Source organism: Aulostomus chinensis, chromosome 3 (assembly GCF_037954235.1).
Source record: "Aulostomus chinensis isolate RoL2024-O1b breed Wild chromosome 3, RoL_Achi_v1.0, whole genome shotgun sequence".
In the NCBI taxonomy this organism is placed as follows: Eukaryota; Metazoa; Chordata; class Actinopteri; order Syngnathiformes; family Aulostomidae; genus Aulostomus; species Aulostomus chinensis.
This window is the reverse complement of record NC_141322.1, coordinates 6,934,637-6,956,983: the sequence shown is the minus strand read 5'-3', so window position 1 is coordinate 6,956,983 and position 22,347 is coordinate 6,934,637. Positions and strand designations below refer to the sequence as shown.

Below are 22,347 nucleotides of genomic sequence, written 5' to 3'. Positions count from 1 at the left end.
AGGAAAAAGTGCTTGTTTAATAGTGTACTTTGCTGCTGGTGTGATGAAGGTCTATCAAAATTAAGTAGTGTGTATGTAGTAGAAATGTGCAGTTATATTTGAAAACCATCGCCCTCTGCCCCTGGAAAAAGCCGACAAGGGTCTATTTGCTCAAATAAAGCAAAATATACAACTACCACAATGCATGCTCACTACCCTCCAAGGCCATACCGACTGCTTTTCGAGCTGGAACTGTATTCACAGCACAAGATGTGAAGACAAACAAATTCCTTATACAGCAAGACTAATTCAGACACTTAGGCTACTCTACAATGTCTCAGCTAATTTGAGACTACACCGTAAATCACTTATATTTGTAGTTGTTTAGCTTTTTTTTTAATCTTTACAATGTTCATGTTTTTAACGGTTAACTTCAAGTGTCCTTGTTTCCTTGACCACTGAACATTGAGCTTAGTGGCATGAGATTTTCCTCTGAAGAATAAAAGATGAGATCTTTTTTTTAACCTTACCTTAGACTCCTGTCCACACCGAGGCTCAACATAATAGCCTTGCAGGTGGGAAGCTTAACTGCAAGTCTTACTGATTATACTATTTCAATTATTTTTTTCCTCATATGATTTTTTTAATCTGTGAAAGACAGTGACTCTGCATCTCAACCATCCCTGGTAGCTATTAGTATCTCTCTAACACAATACTCTAGTGAACCAAAACTCTGATAGTTTACAAACCACAACCAGCATGAATTTAAAGTTTTAATCTGCCAATCATGAAAAATACTTTACAAAAATAAGAGGTCTAGAGTGTTGGTTCGGATCAAACTGTTCACAGTTCATCATAATCATCTATATTCTCTTGGTATCCATGGTACAACCATCAGATGTTTCTGTCAGGTTCTGGCTGCTTAGCCCTGATGGACTACACAGGCTGGCAAAACAAGGTTTGCAGGACCCATACCAGGAAATGGCAACTGAATGTTTGGTGATACGGTCTCCAAAAAAATGAGCATAACATTAGTGAGGCAAGCTGATATATGCCTGCAGTAGTCTACCAAGCATATTACATGAAAGTGAACTTAGTGTAAAGTGAAGTTACATTACAAAAATATGCACTTTGCAACAGGACTCAAGCCTGTATACTGAATAAATTCACTGGTAAATGGCCATGATAGTAACAAAAAAACTTACTGTATGTCTGTTTCTCCAGAGGTGCGACATTTGTTTTTCCCCATGGACTTTGGCGGGTGTTACACATATTGCCCTTCCTCTGCATATTCAGCAATTTCTTCAAGAAACTGGCATCTCTGCTGCACAGGAACTCAATTTCATTTTCTGCGGTAAACAATGTAATCGTCTGCACCCTTGCGCCCAGTATACTCAAGCTAAAGCCCCAGTGTTCTAGCTTGGTCTCCTCATCCTCGCAGATAAGCAGGGCTTCTTTCTGCTGATTCTCTTTTCTCTGATTTGTACATGTAGCGATTTATGGCTGGCTCCATTAGACTTCCTCTTACAAACGAGCTTGAAACCTGTCTTGCGTCATGATCGTGAAAGATGATTGCAGAGAGAAATGCTCTAATACACTAGCCATTAGAGAGTGAGCAACTCAGCGATACTTGTATCCTTTTGTATTTCAGCCAGAAATGAATAGCAGAAGCGAGAGAACTAAAATCTTCCAGGCTAGGATTGTTCCTCAGCATGTTCTCGACAAACAAAAACGCCCGAGATGGTTGCATTTTCTATGGTGTGGTTAGACTCATCAGGCATTTTGTAAAAATAATGCTGTTTATGGAGGAATCTGTGTAAATTTCTGCTTGAATATGGATAAGCTGATAAGATGAACTCTCCATGTGGCCCTGAATGTATTTGTGTTCCCAATATTGAAATAATGCCACATGTGGTCCAGACCACCTCTGAATGGGATCACAGCAGTGGGATTTCAATGCATCCTGAATGTGTACACACCTCAACTCAGAACTTTTTCTTGACAATGATGCACCAGAGATTTACGGATCCACATTTTTTTCCATATAATTGCTGATACAAATTCAAATAGACCATGTTCTTAATTTTTTTATGTTAAGATCTGATTTTGTATTAAGTTTAAAAAGGCTTGAGTTAACCATTACATTACACAAAAGACCACAACTATATATACATATACATGCATCAAATCAAAAATCAATGTTTTCTCAAACTCAGTATTAGAAATGCCTCACATTTATGCTGACAAACGAATACTGCAGCAGTGTTTTTGGGCTTAAATTTAATATTAAGCTAACCAACCAGATATGATCATCCGCCGGGATAAATGATCTAATAGAAAAGAGGTGACCGTCAATAAGCATCTCTTTTGATAAGCCGAGTTATTGTCTTAGATTACCGTCAGAGCTGTCACATTTACCAGGTTTTCAAACTTAAAATTATCAAAACTGCAGGAAAAAAACATATTTTTGGTTAAAATTGCTGCAACTCTGATGACTAATAGCTTTAGTTCAGGTACAGCAGTCTTTGTTATGTTTTTTCTGTATGGTAAACCACCTCAGATCCCAGTAGCTCAACACATAGCTGCTGGTCACTGATTATGACGAAACCGAGCGACATCTGTAATCACTTTAGTATGCAGATTCTCTGCTAGATGTTCAGTGTATCTGGAGTGTTTCACAGTAGGGCTGCAACTAACGACTATTTTAATAGTCGACGAGTCACCGACTATTGAAACGATTAATTAATCAACTAATCGGATAATTATTAATTTTTTCTTAAATTCAGCCTGAAGTTGATTTAATTATGTGGCAAATGATAATAAACAAGAAAGATGGGTACAATGAAAAATACATCTTTTATTGAACATTCATTAATTTAAAATAGGTTTGTCAGGCGCAATCTGGCATAACGCGAGAGCTCTCTTTTATAGCGAAAATACGTTTTTAAAATGTACAATGTGTGTCATAAAAACCGTATTGGCTTGAATGTTACTTGAATCTCACCGAGGCGAGTCAGACTCCGTTTCGTTCAACTGCCCGACGTGCTTCTTTAAATGTTCGTGCATCACCGCCATGATACGCACGGTCTGCTTTGCAACCTCTACAGGTAGTCTTTTTATTTGCCGTATCCAGGCTAAAATGCCACCAAACTTTAGATGTTTTGGTACGCGCACCTGATGTTGACGCCGCGTTCCTGAATGTTATCGCTCTGAGTCAGAGACGCTATTGCGCATGAGCGACTCTCAGCAGAGATTATAAACAAGTGAGATGCCTCACTCTGTTGGAAAAACGCATGTGGCGACAATAGTCGACAATGGAATTCATTGTCGACTATTTCTATTATCGATTTTTGTCGACAACGTCGACTAATCATTGCAGCCCTATTTCACAGTGAGAGTCTGTTGCCTGTCTTCCTGGTTGCTAGTGTAAGCTTATAAGAACTCTTCCACACAAAACTTTTGCAGATGCTGAATTAAGGTGGTTGTATCTCACAATGCAACATTCAAGGCCGCACCCTTTGGAACCCTCGCTTTACACGTGACAAGTTGCTGCAGTCCTGCATAAAATATCTCCAAACCAAGGACATGTTGGGATGGATATAAAGTTCATGAATGTAGATTGGCACTGTCAATCCAATGTCCCATGTGTGACTAATGTCAATGTGTGACTAATACAGGATCAGTCCTGTCCCTACAATTGACTGGGGGCTCCAATATGCAACCTACTCTTCAACTCTTGCTCTGCAAAGAGTAGTTGCATATCATCACATTAGCCTGGGTCACACACATTTTCTCATGTATTGTTGTGGTGAGGACTTGTGTTGTTGCACTGATGTAAATTGATGTACATACGGTCCATGTAGGCTTCCTCTTGGTCTTCATGCTCCTCATCCTCACTGCCACCATCGCCCAGCAGGATCTCCCTCTGTTTGGACACAGCCTTGGAGGCTGCCTGGCGCACTGTACGCTTTCGACTCACTTCCCTATCTTCATCACTGTCATCTAAAAGACACACATACACAAAAACACATATCAAGCAAACAATGTTTCAGTTTATATCAGCAAAGGCAGGCCAATAAAAGTGAGCAGTCAATATTCAGCACTTCCCTTCTATGTTTTTGAATGGAAGGCTGTGGTGTTTGCCCTTATCTCCATGACTTTCAATTTATCTTGCAACCCAAAACCATGTTGTAATAAATAATCTATAAATGTACCAATAGTTAAACAATGTATGACTTTATTACTGATTTCAAATCATCCATCCATCCATCTTCTGTTTATCCAGTGTCAGGTCGCGGGGGGCAGCAGCCTAAGCAAGGAAACTCAGACTTCACTCTCCCTTGATACTTCCTCCAGCTCTTCATGTGGGATCCCGAGATGTTCCCAGGCAAGTTGAGAGATATAGTCTTTCCAGTGTGTCCTGGCCTTCCGAAAGGCCTCCTGCCATTTCGGACATGCCCTGAACACATTCCCAGGGAGGCGTCCGGGAGGCATCATGACCAGGTGCCCAAGCCACCTCATCTGACTCCTCTTGAAATGTATATGCATATCATTGAGTGAAGAGCAGCAGCTCTAGTCTGAGCTTCCCCCCGGATGACAGGAGTTTGTCACTCTGTCTCTAAGGGAGAACCAAGCCACCCTCGAGAGGACATTCATTTCCGCAGCTTGTACCTATGATGTCCTTTCGATCATTACCTGAAGCTCACGACCATAGGCGAGGGAGGGTAGGAACGTCGACTGACCGGTAAATTAAGAGCTTTGCCTTTCCACTTAGCTCCCTCTTCACCACGACAGACTGATGCAGAGTCCGCATCACTGTAGACGCCACACCAATCCACCTGTCAATCTCACAATCCAGCTTTCCCTCACTCATGAACAAGACCCCGAGGTACTTGAACTCCTCCACTTGGGGCTGGATCTCATCCCCGAAGATGGCACTCCCCCGTTTTCTGGGCAAGAACCATGCACTCAGAATTGGAGGCGCTGGTTCCCATCTTGGTCGCTTCACATTTGGCTGTGAACCGATCCAGTGAGAACTGAGGGTCATGCCCTGATGAAGCCAGCAAGACCACATTGTCCACAAGGAGCAGACACCCAATCTTGCTCCACCAAACTGGATCCCCTCAACACCCTGGCTGCGCCTAGAGATTCTGTCCACAAAAGTTATTAACAAAATCAGTGACAAAAGGCAGCCCTGGCAGAGTCCAACCTTCACTGGAAACAAGGCCTACTTACTGCTGGCAATGCGGACCAAGCTTTGGCACTGGTCATACACGGAGCAAACCACCAGAATCAGGTGGTCTGATACACCATACTCTCGGAGTACCCCCCACAGGATTCCCTGAGGGACTCGGTCTACTGCCTTCTCCAAGTACACAAAACACATGTAGACTGGTTGGGCAAACTCCCATGTATCCTCAAGGACCCTGCCAAGAGTGGACAGTTGATCCACCACGACCAGGACAAAAACCTCCTGGATCTGAGGTTTAAATATCAGACACACACTCTTCTCCAGGGTTATGTTATCACTATAAAAGACACCTGTCCACAACCTCAAACAGTCACACTCCCAACTCTACTATGGCCAAGACCAATGAGCTGTCAAAGGACACCAGAAACAAAATTGTAGACCTGCACCAGGCTAGGAAGACTGAATCTACAATAGGTAAGCAGCTCGGTGTGAAGAAATCGACTGTGGGAGCAGTTATTAGAAAATGGAAGACATACAAGAACATTGATAATCTCCCTCGATCTGGGGGTCCAGGCAAGAGCTCACCCCGTGGGGTCAAAATGACCACAAGAACGGCCTGCAGAGAGCTGGGCCCAAAGTAAAAAAGCCTACCATCAGTAACACACTACGCCACCAGGAACTCAAATCCTGCAGTGCCAGATGTGTCCCCCTGCTTAAGCCAGTACATGTCCAGGCCCGTCTGAAGTTTGCTAGAGAGCATGTGGATGATCCAGAAGAGGGTTGGGAGAATGTCATATCGTCAGATGAAACCGAAATAGAACTTTTTGGTGAAAACTCAACTTGTTGTGTTTGGAGGAGAAAGAATGCTGAGTTGCATCCAAAGAACACCATACCTACTGTGAAGCATTGGTGTGGAAACATCATGCTTTGGGCCTGTTTTTCTGCAAAGGGACCAGGACAACTGATCCATGTAGAGGAACGAATGAATAGGGCCATGTATTGTGAGATTTTGAGTGAAAACCTCCTTTCATCAGCAAGGGCATTGAAGACTAAACGTGCCTGGGTCTTTCAGCATGATAATGATCCCAAACACACCGCCTGGGCAATGAAGGAGTGGCTTCGTAAGAAGCGTTTCAAGGTCCTCGAGTGGCCCAACCCCATAGAAAATCTTTGGAGGGAGTTGAAAGTCTTTGCTGCCCAGCAACAGCCCCAAAATAACACTGCTCTAGAGGAGATCTGCACGGAGGAATGGGCCAAAATACCAGCAACAGTGTGTGAAAACCTTGCGAAGACTTACAGAAAATGTCTGACCTCTGTCACTGCCAACAAAGGGTATATTACAAAGTATTGAGATGAACTTTTGTTATTGACCAAATACTTATTTTCCACCATAATTTGCAAATAAATTCTTTAAAAATCAGACAACGTGATTTTCTGGTTTTCTTTTCTCATTTTGTCTCTCAAAGTTGAGGTATACCCATGATGAAAATTACAGGCCTCTCATCGTTTTAAGTGGGAGAACTTGCACAATTGGTGGCTGACTAAATACTTTTTTGCCCCATTGTATGTAGTCTGAATTTTCCAACCTCACACACCAGCTCAGGCTCCTTCCTGACTAGAGAGGTGACATTCCGCGTGCCCAGAGCCAGCTTCTGCAAAAGAGGATCGGATCGCCATGGTCCCCTCTCTCCGATGCCACCCATCTCACACTGCACCCAGCCCCTTTGGCCCCTCCCATAAGTGGTGAGCCCATTGAAAGGGAGACTCACGTTGCTTCTTCAGGCTGTGCCCAGCCAGGCCCCATGGATGTAGGCCCAGCCATCAGGTACTTACCATGGAGCCCTTCTCATGTAACAATTCATGTGTAGATGATGAGGTGATCAAAGTTTGATTTTGTGTGAGTGTCAGCGGCTGTTAGTCTGAAAGAACTCATAAAATCACTGTAGAGTTTTTACATATTAACCATTTACCGGTGCTATGTTTTCAATGTTTGGGGTATTATTACCACGATTGTGTCAAAGGTTTGTCCAATTATGTTTTAGAAAGCTGAGAATTGTGGGCATGCGCACACACATTACATGGTATGGTATTTAATGTGGAACAGTACCACCAAAACTGCAACTTTGACAGAAGAGGAGGAAGAAAAAAAGAGGGAAGGAAGAGAGGAAAAGAATAGCAAGTGAATGAGTGTTTTTTTTGTTTTTGAAATAGTGTTAGATAGTTGTATTTTTGTGTCTGTGTTAATTACACACATTTCTAATGTCGGGAAGACCATCAAAAATGGTAAAACAGCCGCTACTATCATAGGAGAGGAGAGTGATTTTGAGGACTCTTCTTCTGAACTGATTTCTGTGAATAGCATACATTGTTTGCAACAAGTTTCCAGTGTTTAGCTCAACTTTACTGTTAGAAGTATTTGTCAGAGAGTGTTTGTCATCATGTCAGGCACACATATTATTTGTACATGTTATGATGATGAAAATCATTGTGTTTTCTACTATGATAAAAAGGCAAAGTTTTCATTTGCTGTTCTCCATTTTACTTCTTGTGCTTACCCCCCTGCACATATGCACTTAATGTTTTTGGATAAGGTGTGTATGAGTGCGGGACTTGACAATTTTTCCATCATCATCAGTGTTCTCTCTGGTGATGAGCAGCCATCCTGCAGTGGTTCCAGCCATGGTGACTACATCACACCACAAGGGAGAGAGAGATGCAGAAGCAGAGGCCCTCAAGGCTCTGCTCACCACTCACCACTGTTATTTGCACTAATTTTTGCTTATGTATACAGTTATCTTTTGCACACCCAGAGACCTAAACTGTCTGAGCCTTGAAGTACAACATTGTAGTTGTTACATATATTGCACACCCATTCCTACACTACATGTCCTGGACATCAACATGATTGGTTCCCTCTGCATTTGACCCACTTAACACCAGCGCTAGGATGCAGCTGTTGATGAAGAAAGAAGAAACTAAAGTCTGACCTGCAGCTCGTTTCCTCTTCGGCGTCCTCTTGCTGGGTTTCTCCACCTTGGCTTTCTTTCCCTTTTTCCCTTTTTTTTCTTCATAGTCGCTTCCTCCATCTTCATCTTCCTCCTCTCCAAAGTCATTGTCTTCCTCATCACTGCCAAAGTCATCTGCAGTGACATAAAGGAAATGTCAGCATTACATCTCTGCCAGTGGTTTGATATGGCACGTTAGCCAACCTTTGACCATCTTACCTGCAGAATCATTTTTTGATTTGGAGAGCTTGTCATCAGAGTCCTCACTAGAACCAGAGATCAGAAGAAAAAAAAAATCTTAGCATAGCAAGGCTAACCAAGGAGAGCCTGGTCAAATAAATCCAGATAACATTTGTGAAAGGACCTTTTTTAACACCATATGATTTTTCAGTATTCATTGACTATAAAAAGCACCAGTCATCTGCACAGGATGGAAAATGTAGGATGATGAGGATTAAAAAATGTAAGCCTTGATTGGCCGAAATGAAGTGTCAAATGGTCAGAGGGCAGATGCCATTTTTGTTTATATGCAAATATGTTTTGTTAAAACAATGTTGGCAGCAACTACAGATCCACTGTCCATTCTCCTATTTATTGTACAGTTAAACCAATAACAACCACTTTAACAATCATATTTTGATCTACTAAATCTATAATTTTAGCAAAATCCTTACAAAATTACATATTGTTTGAACCTTGACTAATAGCCATGCCCACATTTTTTCATTATGGTAAACTGTATCTACTAATTGATGGAAAATCTGCTAAATTGCCCCATTTTACATTGTCAAGTGATTCAAAAAAAAAGATAGTCGTGTCCCTTTGCTCAGATACACTCCAAACTCTAATTGGTTCAACCTTGGCCCCCCATCTTCCCACAAAGTTCAACACTCCCAAAATCGGTTTAATAGTTTTAGCATAATCCTTTAACAGGACGTCCTCAGTGGATGTAATAATGGAATCACTACAGAAGTGCTCACCTGTCATCTTGGGAGTTCTTTGAGCGCTTGTGCTTCGTCTCTCGTGGAGCTGTGCGCACCTTCTTAGGCTTGTCATCACCATACTCCTCATCTGCAGACAGAGATACATGGCTTTATTACTACCAGCAGACACGTTACCAAACACCAATCCTAATTTTTAGTTTGCATGTATGCATGTTTGCTTCTGTACAGCACAAAAATGTAGGGTATGTTGATTTCTTCGCTATACTTACTATCTACCCTGTTAACCATGGCATTAGTATGATGTTGAAACTATATAGAAGGTATCCGATTTCATCCGATCCCACCTGTAGGCTCTCTCCACATTTAAGACAATCAAAAAAAGCCCAGCATGGACAACTAGTCTGCTGAGGTATGCATTAAGTTAATACACAAGACTAGTTTATCACAAAAATGTAGGTTTTGTTTTTTTATAACTCCTCTTGTGCTTTTTCAATACATCATAAGCCACAAGCAGAAATTCACGTTATACACTTTCAACATTATTCATTATATAATTGATATACATAATTACCATGCACTGAGATCATGATGTAAAATGTCATCAGTATGTTGTCTTACCTGCATCATCAGATTCATTGAATTGTGAATAGTTCACCACCTTCCTGTTCCTGTTAAGAAATACTCACATAAGTTAGCTGCCAACAGATGGATAACAGATACAAACAACAAGGGATGGGTGTGAACTATCAATTCATTGATGATCATATCTGCCAATTCAACAGGTTGCACCCGATCAGCTGTGCTTTGCTCTGTAGTTTGTAGAGAGAAACTTCAGACTACTTATCTAACACCAAATGACTTTTCATCTGACAACAAAATGTTGTGCTACCTACTCTATTTGTCAAAAATGATAATGAGCAGTGAACAGTGCTATCAAGTAGCATTACAACAACTAAATAATGTTGGAAATGTGAGGGGGAAAAAAATCAAATATCTTGATAGGCATGGATGGCAATGATAGCCTTTTTTAATGAATCGTTTATTTGTCTATTCTCTTAAAAAATGTCCCCTTTGTTCCCATATGTGCCTCGTAGTAACATGTAACTGCCAGAAGGTGGCCATAATGCACCATTACACAGAGTATGTTGCTATGAATGTATTTACTGGTTTCATGACTAGACAAGTGAAATAACCCAGGTTAACCTTCCTAATGGCTTTATGTTTAAAAATGTAGTGGTTCTTGTTTTTTCTATAGAACCAATAACTTAGGTGCTTGAGATATCAGCAACACAGAATGAGAGGCAGCTGCTTGTGGAGTGGTAGAGATAAAAAAGAAGACTGTGGAGATGACGAACGATAGAATATGCTACTGTTAGCAAATGTGGTTGGAAAATATTGTCCTGCTTGATGATATTGGGTGGAGGGGTATGCAGAATGTTGTTGCTGTTGCTTCTTGTCGGGGGGTGTTTTAATTGGAAAGCATTTTGTCGGAAGAGTAGTGTGCAAGTTAAATTTTTTATAAGATTTATACTTGACTTTGTCCATATGACCATTAGAGAAAAGAAGGCAGTATTTAATATTTTCAAAAACGAAAAATGGGAAAAACATACAGAGGAAAACCTTTTATTATGGATGTACCGTGCGCATGCCTAGGGACCGGAATCTGATGGTTTTCGGCATGCCTGGTCAGACAGACAATGTTATGCATTTCCTATTTCTAACTTGCCACTTCGCAGGCAAAAGCATTGTGTCTGTTTTTGATGGACAGCAAGTCAATCTGCATAGAGCAGATGGAGCCAGACAGGAAATCTTCACACAAATGGGACAGTATATCCAGTCAATTTTAAAAATAAAACCACGTGTAGGCTCCTTATTGCCAAAACAGACATGAAAAGGGACACAATATAAATACATTCTCAACATCCACGTGATAGAAACACACAAATCAAAAGACAATGGCCAAATCAGCATAATCTGAGCAGTTTTACAAAACTGCCAGGCAGCTGGAAATTGCAGCTGTGCAGAGGACCACCATGATTGGCATCACAGCTAGAATACTGCACAGCCACAACCTGCAGCTGTGCCCGGTGGAAATTCATGTTCAGTGTGGAAGTTTTTCACTGTGAGTAATGAGCACATAAAGCTAGCAATTTCTTAAACATATAAGGCCAAAATAAAAAAAGGGGGGAGCGACAACGAACAACAAACCTAATCCGACGTTTGTGGACGTTAACAAAGGGAAAGCAGCTAAGGGTAGTAGGCAGAGCTTAGAGCCAAGCAAATACCAGCAGCCTCTCCTATCCTGCTTTAAACAATTTATTACTAAAAGTAAAAGGTATGTCAAACATAGCTGGACTTACAGCAACTCATTTTCAGTAGAATTTTGTTTTTACCTCTCTCCAGAAGGAGGGCAATTTATTTATTGTGAGACAAATGGAAGTAACAAAACATCCATTAAGCTAGTGCAATTTGGGTAAAACTGTGAGAGTAGTATTCTTAAATTATGTAAACAAAATTTTCTATTTTTCCATTGGAAAAAAAGGTTTATTTATATGCTCTTACATTGTCAAATTTAGTGCACAGAATGAAAAGTGGAATCGGCAAAAGTAGGATCCACTAATAAAAAAGCAGAAACTGGAAATGATATGTATTGATGTCATTGTTCTACTGTAGACAGGTTTTTTTATAACAAGAATCATGTGAATTCAGTTGAATTGGAACATGCCTGTTGTGCTATCCTTAGCTGGAGCTTGAGCAAAACTCAGAATTTCTGTAGCTTAACTTTGGTTCAAACACATGTCAGAAACTACTGAGACTTTTCTTAACTCATAATGAATTCCAATTCAGTCAGTTGTTGAGATGAGCAAAAATGAAATCTTTCAGTCATGGGCCCTATTGTTAATATAACAGACATTATGAAAAGTATTCAACTGAGAGGTAAAATCCAGCTTCCTTTAATGCCACTAGGTAGGTGTGATGATGTCATTTTGCATAATAATTAGCCATGTGCTTTGAGCAAAGATCAGATGTCGGATTAAACATTACTCAAATGTGAGCTATTGCTCTGGTACCAGATTATTACTCCAGCTGTGAAGTAAGACATGCTTACAATCATGTTATTAGTTGGGTTGTTGTTTTTTTACCTGTAAGTCTTGTGCATATTTCAGAAGAAATGATTCTTTCAAAGAGAACACAAATACTATAAATGATGTTATTTTCTGCCAATAACAGGTATCCAGTGTGTGAACGGATTGAAACTAGAGGGCTGTGAATGCTGCTGCTGCTGCTCATATTGATAGATTTGGAGAAATTGTATCAGTGTTTTTGTATCTGTACTTTAAGCATTTTCCAGCCTGTCCATTGTCACAGCCATACCAATGAACCATGACATCAAATTACTAGTTACATTCCTCGCTATTGTAATAATAAACACATCTGGGAATGGAAGGTCATTTAAAAACAAGTATATCTAAACATCAAACATAAAACAACATGTGTTTCCCAACAGTACACCTTAATCTCACAGGTAATGTGCGTATTGGTGAATGAGAGGCAAAGTTCAAAGCAAATGGCTAATTGTTATACAAAATGGCCCCATCACATCAGACCTTCCCAGTCACACTGAAGAAAGCTGGCTGTGTGTCCGACCTTACAGTTGGATATTTACTAAACCTTGTCTGGTTGAATTTATGCAGCAGTGATATTGTGACGATAAAGAAGGCAATTAATCTTCCAAGACAAACGAGCTGTTTTGAGAGTGTGAATTCAGAGAAGCCAAGTTGTGGCAAATTATCTGTTAGTTGTTAATTTGCTGTTAGTTTAGTTAACCAGGCATAACATACTGAAGATGCATGAAAAACAAAGTGTGAATTAAAATGAAAGGATGAATAATATTTCTGCAGCCAGTGATGGTAGCTGAAGGAACGCAATCAAGTAACATTAGCTGCACCATTTACAGTTTCCACAAGGTACCAGGGTCAATGATCAGTCTGTGCATGTTCATCTTCTGCTGGATTTATCTTCATTGTCCCTGTGGTGGTGAGGCAATGTTAATCAAAGCCCCTCACACAAAAAGCATGAATTTTCACTTGGCCGATGCACAATTTGCACAGAAGCTCCAACAACTTCACTCAGAGGTGCAGTTAGATTGCTCGCTCACTGCATAAACATACCAAAACACAGCATTTTTAACCCACTAGTAGGTATAAGTGCGGTACACCGGATTCACGGTATGCCACAGTTTGAAAACATAGTGGTATCAAGACCACTAAGAATTTGCGGTCATACTTGCGGCACAGTATCAGCCTTTTCATTCAGGAGAGAATGCCCCGCTTACTTGGCCAATCCACCAGCTGTATGCCTGGACTAGAGCAATCAGTAGTGTAGTGTCGCTGACAGTGTTGTTTACATGAGAATTGCTGAGGTATGTGCACGTTGAGGATTCCCCAGAGGAATGTTTTCCCCCCATCTAAAACAACGAAGTCAACAGTGTGTTAAATTTCAGCTATCATAAAAGCAGGGATTACAAGTTTGAAGAGAAGGTCGGTCAATATGTAAAACATGCAGTCAAAGAGTGAATGCAGGAGTAGGCCTTTTTACGCAATACTTATTTACACAGGAAGCTGCTCTGCCACCTGCAACTCGTAAGATGCGTTACATTTTGCCTGTCCATCAGTTCCTGTGTTTAGAATTTGTGTCAGCATTCTGTCCTTTTATGCCTGTTTTGAAGATAGTCAATACACATGGTGTTTTATTTTGAAATTTGGCCTATGCTATTCATGTAGGGGCTTCCTGTCTGATCCAACCTGATCCATGCAAATGGACATACCATCAAATAGACTGCCAGCATTAATGTGTGTGAATAGTAGGGATGCAACAGTTCAGTTAGCCCATGGTTCGGTTCATACCTTGGTTTTTGGGACGGTTTCGATTTGTGTTTTGCATAAAAAAACAAGAAGTTTTGACTTTCCAAAAGACTCCCTTTATTAGAATTAGCCTTAACTATTATTTAGCTTATATAAAGTAGTAGAGAGCTCAGGGTGATGACGGCTGAGGTGCTGACTCATGTTGGAAGTGTTCTCATTAGCGTAGGGGACTAGAGCTGAGCAATGCTTGCACAGTTTTATTTTTGTCCACTGTTTTCTCTCCCTCGTCGTTAAAATTTAAAGGGAAACAAATGTCCCCACAACGCAGATTTGAATGAAGCCGGTGCTTCTTCAAACTCCGGTCTCGTCACCCCTCTGCTCGCCATAACATTTTTTTGTTGTTATTTTTCTTCATCTCAGCGTGTGAGCCGTGAGCTGCGCTGAGCTCGTAAAGCCTGGTTAATGCTTCTGCGTCGTGCCTGACATGCACCTCCAAAAAATCCTGACTACGTGTCACATCGATTCAGCACAACAACACAGCTATTTTTGAAGTTTCTGTGATGAGAGCTACACACAAAAATGGACCAAGCTGAAGAAAGGGTTATCAAGGAGGTCCACAAGTACAAAGACACAGCCACACACCCCCTAGTGGATTGGCGGTGACTTGCAGAGCAATGCATTCCCTCAACACAGAACTTCGAATGCTAAATGACGGCGTAGGGTCTACGCGACGCAGAAGCATAAACCAAGCTTAAGTGAGACAAGCCGCTGCTCCGCTATGTGCTCTGCACATATAACACAGCAGGTGCTTGACAGTGATTGGATATTTACTCGCGGGGCGGGGTTTTGTCCAGAGCTGTGCGAGGAGGGGTTGTCTGCAGAGCCGGAGAGCAGGCACTGGCTTGACAAATACATCCCACAGCTGTTCGAAATTAATTAATGGAAAGACCGAAAAACCCGGTTTCATAAAGGCGTCTTGAGCCGTGCAGGGTGTGCCGTATGTTTCGGTTTCAAACCGTAAACCGTTGCAACCCTAGTGAATACTGCATCAACTTTGAAAAAAATGTTTTGCCCAAAAAAAATCACAAGAGAAACTGTTTACATTTATAAGTATGAATATTTTTACTATTGAAATCATATGAAGTGACATAAGTGATGTTCTAAATTAATGTTGTTATAAATAAAATTATTTTGTTCAATGTCCAAAAAGCATATTCTCCTTAAAAAAGACAGAATTTACAGCAAGCACAGAATACAGAAAGACCTACACTACTGCGATACTTTGGTATTTTATTCACCAGTTATCATGCCGTAAAAAGTTATAGCAGCACATCCCAACCTGCACATAAACACCAGATGAGCCTGTTCTAATTGCAAGTGGATGTGGTGTTGCTTTTCTGTTCCTTTCAAAACAGCAACACAGTATCAACACAGCAACAGAATTTAGCATCTTGGGCTTTTATTCCATATTTGGTAGCTGTAGTAAAACCTACTTTGACAGTGACTTTTTTTTTTTTTTTTTAATAGGTCCAGTCCGTTTTTCGAAACTTAACACTATCTCAGCCATCCTCACTGCTTAAACACTGTCAGACTTCACAGCAGAGATCATGTTATGGCATTATACATTAAGTTGACAAGGATTCATTGCCTCCATGTATTGTGTTGACACTATGTTCAAACTATGCTTCTGAAAAAAATCTAAGCTGAGAAGTGACAATGCATCAAAGGCAATTTGATGTGTGATGAATCAGCACAACCTGGTTAGAGGTTGTTGGACTGGAGTTGCATCGCCCTGCCGGGCCATAATGCACAATACAAGCTCTCCAAAGAGAATGGATGGGATCCATCTGTCAGCATCCCCAACACAGCTGCTTTCTTCTGCACTGAAGAGGCAAAGCTTTCGTCCTACCCGCCAAATGGAATCTTAGCAGCTGACAGCAGGCCTGGAGTGTGAGTGAAACCTTTTTGAGTCTACAGCAGGCTCATGGAGCCTGCTGGGCTTTGTGTTGACTTGCGCTAACTTCTTTTGCTGTAGCACACAGTGAGAGCTCACAGCTTCATTGTAATAATACTCAAATAGCAACACAGAGCATTTCTGAGGTTCATCAATGATGGTAAACAATTTTTTTCCCCTCCTGATTCAACTGGTCTGAAATTCACCAAGTTCCCTTGAGTCATCTCTACATTTATCAGGATCAAAGCTACTCTGTTCTTTGCACAGGTTTGAAGTGTATGTGTTTTTCTATTGCAACTAGTAAGCCAATAAAAAACATCAAATTGGGACAAGGAATTCTATCAAAGATCATATTACCTGCTGATAATAATTTAATTCAATTTAAACACCGTGTTTAAAAAAAAACGGCCAAAAGTGTCTGCTGTTTTACAAAATCATGGACAGATTTCCAGAAATAATTTTTTCAGTGTGAATGAATAAACAGAAGTCTTTCATTACCTGCTGGGAACTACAACCCCCCCCCCCCCCCTTTTTTTTGTTGGTCTGGAACATTGAAGATGTGGATGCAATCGACAATGTTGGACCCAAACTCATGAAAGCATGTGCTGTTTCTTTTACCATCAATGATGAACCTAGGGCCATAAGCCTGCATCGTTTGTCTTTGAATTATAACGGCGTAGCTTTCCAGCTGACGTTATGTAGTGCATTTGTCAACAGTCGCCGCGACGTAGAAGCATAAACCAGGCTTTATTATGAAAATTTGTGACAAGAAATTTGTTCTGTTGCAATGAGCCAACATTACACTACTCTATAGTTACACTACAGATCAGCCCCTATGTTCTTGCTGATATTACATTTAGGGATACACTACGATATCAACATGTCACTGACATTGGCAGACTTTGATCTTTTTTTTTTAATATATTTTACTTCTGGTCTTATCTCTGATATGAATATCTGACCAGCAAATCAAGGTAAGTTTCTTGATTATTGCTCGTTGTTTTTTAATAAAGCAACAGTTGGCTTTTCAAAATATTTTGGAAATGAAAGCACTACTCTTTCAAATTCAACTTGTATATGTGTGCTTTATGGTATGAATAAAATTTTAATGTCACATAAACTTGATTTTAATGTACATAAAATATATGCATTGGCAGATACCGCTATCAGCCAAATCAGTTGTAAAATATCAGCATATCTGACATCAGATAAAAATCCAACAACATGCATCCATTGTTACATTACTCTCGTCGTTGCTGCAAGTCTCATTCGTGTTTTCAAATAGCTCACGGTTCTCGGTTTTGGTCTCATCCCTACACTCACACAGCAGCTGAGTGGAAGAGGCTGACCATTCCTAACACTGTGAGCAAGCACCGCTCCTCTAGTCAGCAGATTTCTCCACATGTTGAATGGGATGTTCCACAGAAGTGAGTCCTCATAACCCCCGAATGAGCTTCCAGCTCTGTCCAGATGACTTGAATGGAACATTGTCAGTACACGAAACAGCCGACACTGACACGAAGAAATTCTGCTTTACAAAGCTAGTCTGTTACTTTTAACTTTCTCTCTAATAGATGGTTAGACTTGTAAATACAGCCAAATTTATCCATTTAGTGCATTCAAGTACATTAAAGCTTTCAATGCACTACTGTGTTTAACTCCAAGAGGTGAAATGTATTAGTGGGCACACATATCCTACTCTTAAATAAAATTTAGTTAATTTACTTTAATCTGCTCTGCTGAAGGGTTCTTAAACCAGCCCACTATCTTCACTGCTGTTCAATAATCTGCATAACCACTTGCTTCCTTCATAAACTCTGGTATTTTATTACTTTGAGGTGTGTGTGTGGGAGGTTTTTTTTCACTTCAATAAAAAAAAAACTTTGCTAACTTGGAGACATCTTTATTGGCCATCACGTAAGATTTTCTGAACTAGCCATAAGTTTTAATGTACATTCAAGTACCTGTCAGTCCACCTTAAATGTTAGCACACCTTAACTGAGAAAGAGCCATGGTAGAAGCTGGCATTAGTTAGCAACCTAGCTCTGCTGGCAAAACACATGAGCGTATGAATTAATAGACAAATGTCCTAAAAACTGCACATATGTGATTTAAGTCTGGCGATGGCATCATATAGCCATCCATAGCATTTTAAAATTATTTCCAACCACAACAGAAACAATGGTAATGTTACTTGTGAGAAATGTAGCCTCCAGGGGACTTCTTGTTTTGTCTTTGCTACTGAAAAGCTATTTTTTATTCAGAAAACAGATGCTGCCACCACGATACTGAGAGACAAAACATTAAAGGCTGCTGCTAGAAGAAAAAACTGCACTGCTGTAAACATTCCTGTAACGCTACAGCTGATTTCATACATGCAGTCCCCTGACTTCTCATTTGCTTACACACATTCCCACACACTTAATTGCTATTCTAATTTATCTTTATGTGACACATTCAAATATGTCTTCATGCTTCTCTCCTCACTATTTTCTGTCCTTCTCCATGTTGCAATCACTGCCATTCATGGCATACATGCTACAAACAACTCCATTCACACAAAGCACTGACTGATGAGAAGTCACATGTTGGCAAGCGAAGACCTAAGTAGAGAAACTGCATAGAGGATTTTTGTAATAGACAGGTCCTTCAAGAAAAATGCAGATGTTTCTTGTGATTGTTCCAGGCAAAAATCCTTGATCATAAGGCAAATTTTCTTTAAAAATGTGATGGAATATGCGGGATATCAATGTAATTTTATGCAATGAAATTGCGGGAATTTACAAAAATTATGGGAACTTGCAAAAACTGCAGTTAGATGAATAAGACAAAAAAGTGATTCCCCAAAATTCCTATGATAAGCGAGCATACTCAATCACAGAAAGTGCTTGAAATAATTAAGTTGTCATCTGGTTTTATTTCTGACCCCAATAAACACATGGCTCAAACTTACAAAACATTGATGAGTCAAACAAGTTCCAAGCTTATTTTTGTTTGCAAATGAGACTGATTTCCAGACTTAAACATGTATTCTTCGCAGCTTTTGCAGCTTTCCAATGATGTTATTTCACAACATTTTTCAACTTTCTGCAAAAATGTGGGACTTTTTGCAACAGAAATGCAGGGATTATGATCATCAAATCATGCAAGCCCCACATATTTCAAGCATTTTGTGTGGAAATCAGCGAGTTATGTTGCAAAAGTGCAGCGTCTTTGAAAAATGCAGCCCCCACGTAAATGTGCAGACTTTGGCCAATTATGCGTTGAATTATACGATCGCATAATCGCATTTCTCTGCAGGGTCTGAATAGAGTTACAGTAATCAATCACATATAATTATGATCAACTTAAAACTTGCATCAATGAAATTGCGCATCTTGAAGGTGTGAGATGAATTTCATAACACAGCAGCAGCCTGTTGGGGGCACATTACAACTATATGGAGAAGAACAAGGAGACTTAATACTACACCATACAGAACAAGCAGCATGAGAGAAGAAACCACCTACTTTACCTGCCTTGTTTAAGAGGATTGTTGTTAAATTAAAAATTTTGTCTTGAAATATACACTGCACTGAGGAAAAGGCACTTTCTTCAGGCTTGTCTGCCATAAGCATTTTAACAACATAATGATCAATTAATTATTAAAGTTAATTTCCCCAGTGTTAATGGCCAGCAGAGTGTGTCCTGTTGTCTTATAACAGGTATTAGGTTTGGCTGTATTCACCTACAACTGAAACTAATTTCACAACCTTCAGTAATACAAACAAACAACAACAAAAAAAAACATCCTGCTGCACTGTTGTATTACGATTTCTTTAAACAAACTGTCATGTTGGGCATAACCTCAAAGACACACGTGGATGTAAGGAGTGCAGCAGCCATATTTTGTGCCAGGGTGAGCAGTCTTATTATGACTGGTTCTTGCTACAAGGACTTGAAGCTTTTTTAACCATTTTGCACATGGGTTCCATTTCTTATTAGCTTCCCTGCCTTTTTATGGCAAGCAAAGACAGAGCTGCTTTTCACCTCACTGCTGTGGTGGATCAGGTGAGCTGAGGATTTACTCTGGTTGACAAAGATCTTAATGCAATAAATTAGAGATGCACCAATTCCTTTTTCTAGGGCAATAGATTTATTGATTTTCAATTCAGTGTGACCCATCCTTACCAATGTTTTGCATATTCTATTTTCTGTCAATGAACTACACTTGACAGTGTATAAAAATATAAAAGTCAACTTTTCTTTAATGGAAAATTTCATTTTCAGAATTACAGAAAATAATCTCTTGATTTATGCATTTCTGTCACATGCATGTAGAGTGTGTGGTTAAATGGTGTCCTTTTAGGTCGGTTTTCGCAACTGAAAAATAAAATTGCAGTCAAACTCCATCTGCTCTGTGCAGATTGATGCAAAAGTAGACATGCCGCTATTCCCAGTGAGGCAGTGCGCTGCAGGAGGTGACCGGTTAGGGATTGGAAACATGTGACTCTGACGGGCCGGTTACCCGACAAGCAGGGCATCGAGACAACCATTCAATTCTGGTCTGTGGCCGGGTTATCGGCGTATCTCTATTTCAATCAGCTTGAAAAATTACAGTTGGAGTGTACCAATAGGTCAAATGTTGGACTTTGAGAGAAGATTTGAGGGCTGACAGACTAGAAACAACACTTCAGATAACCTTTTGTTTTTTGTTGTTGCTGTGTTTTATCCTCTATACTTGGAGTAAACTGATAAAAGCCCTGTGGTTATTCTATCTTTTGAAATTGATATTTGCTCGCTTGGTATACATAACTTGTTCTAATTTGATGTTCTTTCTAGATTACACAAAATTTTTACTTCGCGTGATCAGGATCAGAAGATATGGCATTCAGTGATCGTCCAAAATTTGGAGCACCATTAGTGCATACCTTCATCCACAGCCAGATATTTAAAGACCTGAGTATGTCTACTCTATATTTTCCATGTAGAAAATTAATCAGGAATTGATACAGAAACACTGACTAGCAGAACTAAAAAGCATCAAGAGATTGTTTATCATCAAGTCCAACCCCTAATCTCCTATGCTCCAACTACAATCAGCAGCAAACTACTCACAGCCCATCAGACCCTTGGTCCTCTGTTAGTCTGGTTCAACACAAGTGATGGGCCATGATTTCCAGATATTCTATCAACTTTGCAGCTTGTCCTGAAATGTGTCTTTTGTTTTGCCTGATAGTGACACAGAAAACCCAGTGATTATCAAACTGCAGATGTACCAAACCACTCATCTTGAGTGCAGTGCATCCTTTCTTCCAAGCTGGTGGCGTACTCCACCCCTCCTCTAAAGCCCCCCAAAACAATTTCTGCACTATAACCATTGTACATTTCTGCTGGTGGAGATAACAGGGGCAACTTTGGTTGAGGAGGAGAGGCTACTTTGGTAGTCTCGAAACACTGTAAAAAAAAAAGAAAAATCTAAATAGTGAGCTAGAAATGCACCTTAAATAATTTCTTCTGATCAGATTTCAAATCTATGTTTCTGACATTTCTGATTAAGCTCACATTAGGTGACAATTTGTATTACTGATATCCTTAACCACTCAAATTGCACAGGGGAAACATAGTAGATCCACATCACTGAAGGCGTTGCTGTGAGCCATGTCAACCAACATGTCACACTACTGTCCTTGAAAGTCCACCATATTGTACATTCAAGACCTCTGGTACCGGATCTGGATCAAGTCAAGAGCTTACTCAATAAGAGATGACCTCTTACTGTTTGAAGGATGGAGAGTACTGCTACTGCTCATTCACACACATTGGTTTATCAGCTCTTTTGAACAAAAGCCTTCACAGGGAGGGCCATAGGACAAGGAAACCACATCAATGATGAACATCATGCTAACTCTGCAACCTGGGTAACAGCTGGTATGTGTATCCTTCCACCCTCCGTCTTCTTTCTACTACCAAGTGATACAAGAAACTCTACAGCTGAATACAAGATATTCTTGGAGCATCCACGCCATTGGATTTGAGGGCACAAATTAATTCTACTGTCGTTAAGGACGTTCAGAAGTGTATTAGGAGACACCTGTGTAAACTGGGGGACGGGGGGCGTGGCGACTGGCTAGAAGTCTCCGCCTCCCCTGACATCAGCCAGCTGCATTCGTAAGTGCCCCGAGTGAAACATGGAGCTCGACTGCCCTCACCCAAACAACGGTTCTGCCCGTGACTAATACACAATTATCTACTGGTCTTAACATAGTATGAAGCGATAAACGTTAGTGGAGCTGTGCTCCGATATGCTGGTCGGCGCGGCAACCAGCTACATTACCGAGGCCGACCCCCTCCCCCGGTGTGTGTGTGTATGTGTGTGTGTGTTTCAGGGCCTTGCTGGATGAATGGGTAGCCATGTTCGCATTCTCTG

General features: G+C 40.5%; 1 protein-coding gene across 2 annotated transcripts in view; it reads right to left on the bottom strand.

The window, feature by feature from the left end:
• The window catches only part of nucks1a (nuclear casein kinase and cyclin-dependent kinase substrate 1a), a 33,701-nt gene that overhangs the window by 10,716 nt on the left and 638 nt on the right, over positions 1 to 22,347 (bottom strand). For both annotated transcript variants that reach the window (XM_086198396.1, XM_086198395.1), the window contains exons 2-6: positions 9,738 to 9,787; positions 9,156 to 9,246; positions 8,395 to 8,441; positions 8,158 to 8,310; positions 3,832 to 3,981 (exon numbers count right to left, since the gene is read on the bottom strand). In XM_086198396.1, coding sequence (XP_086054522.1) covers positions 3,832 to 3,981; positions 8,158 to 8,310; positions 8,395 to 8,441; positions 9,156 to 9,246; positions 9,738 to 9,787 — 491 coding nt within the window. The remainder of the gene's footprint in view (positions 1 to 3,831; positions 3,982 to 8,157; positions 8,311 to 8,394; positions 8,442 to 9,155; positions 9,247 to 9,737; positions 9,788 to 22,347) is intronic.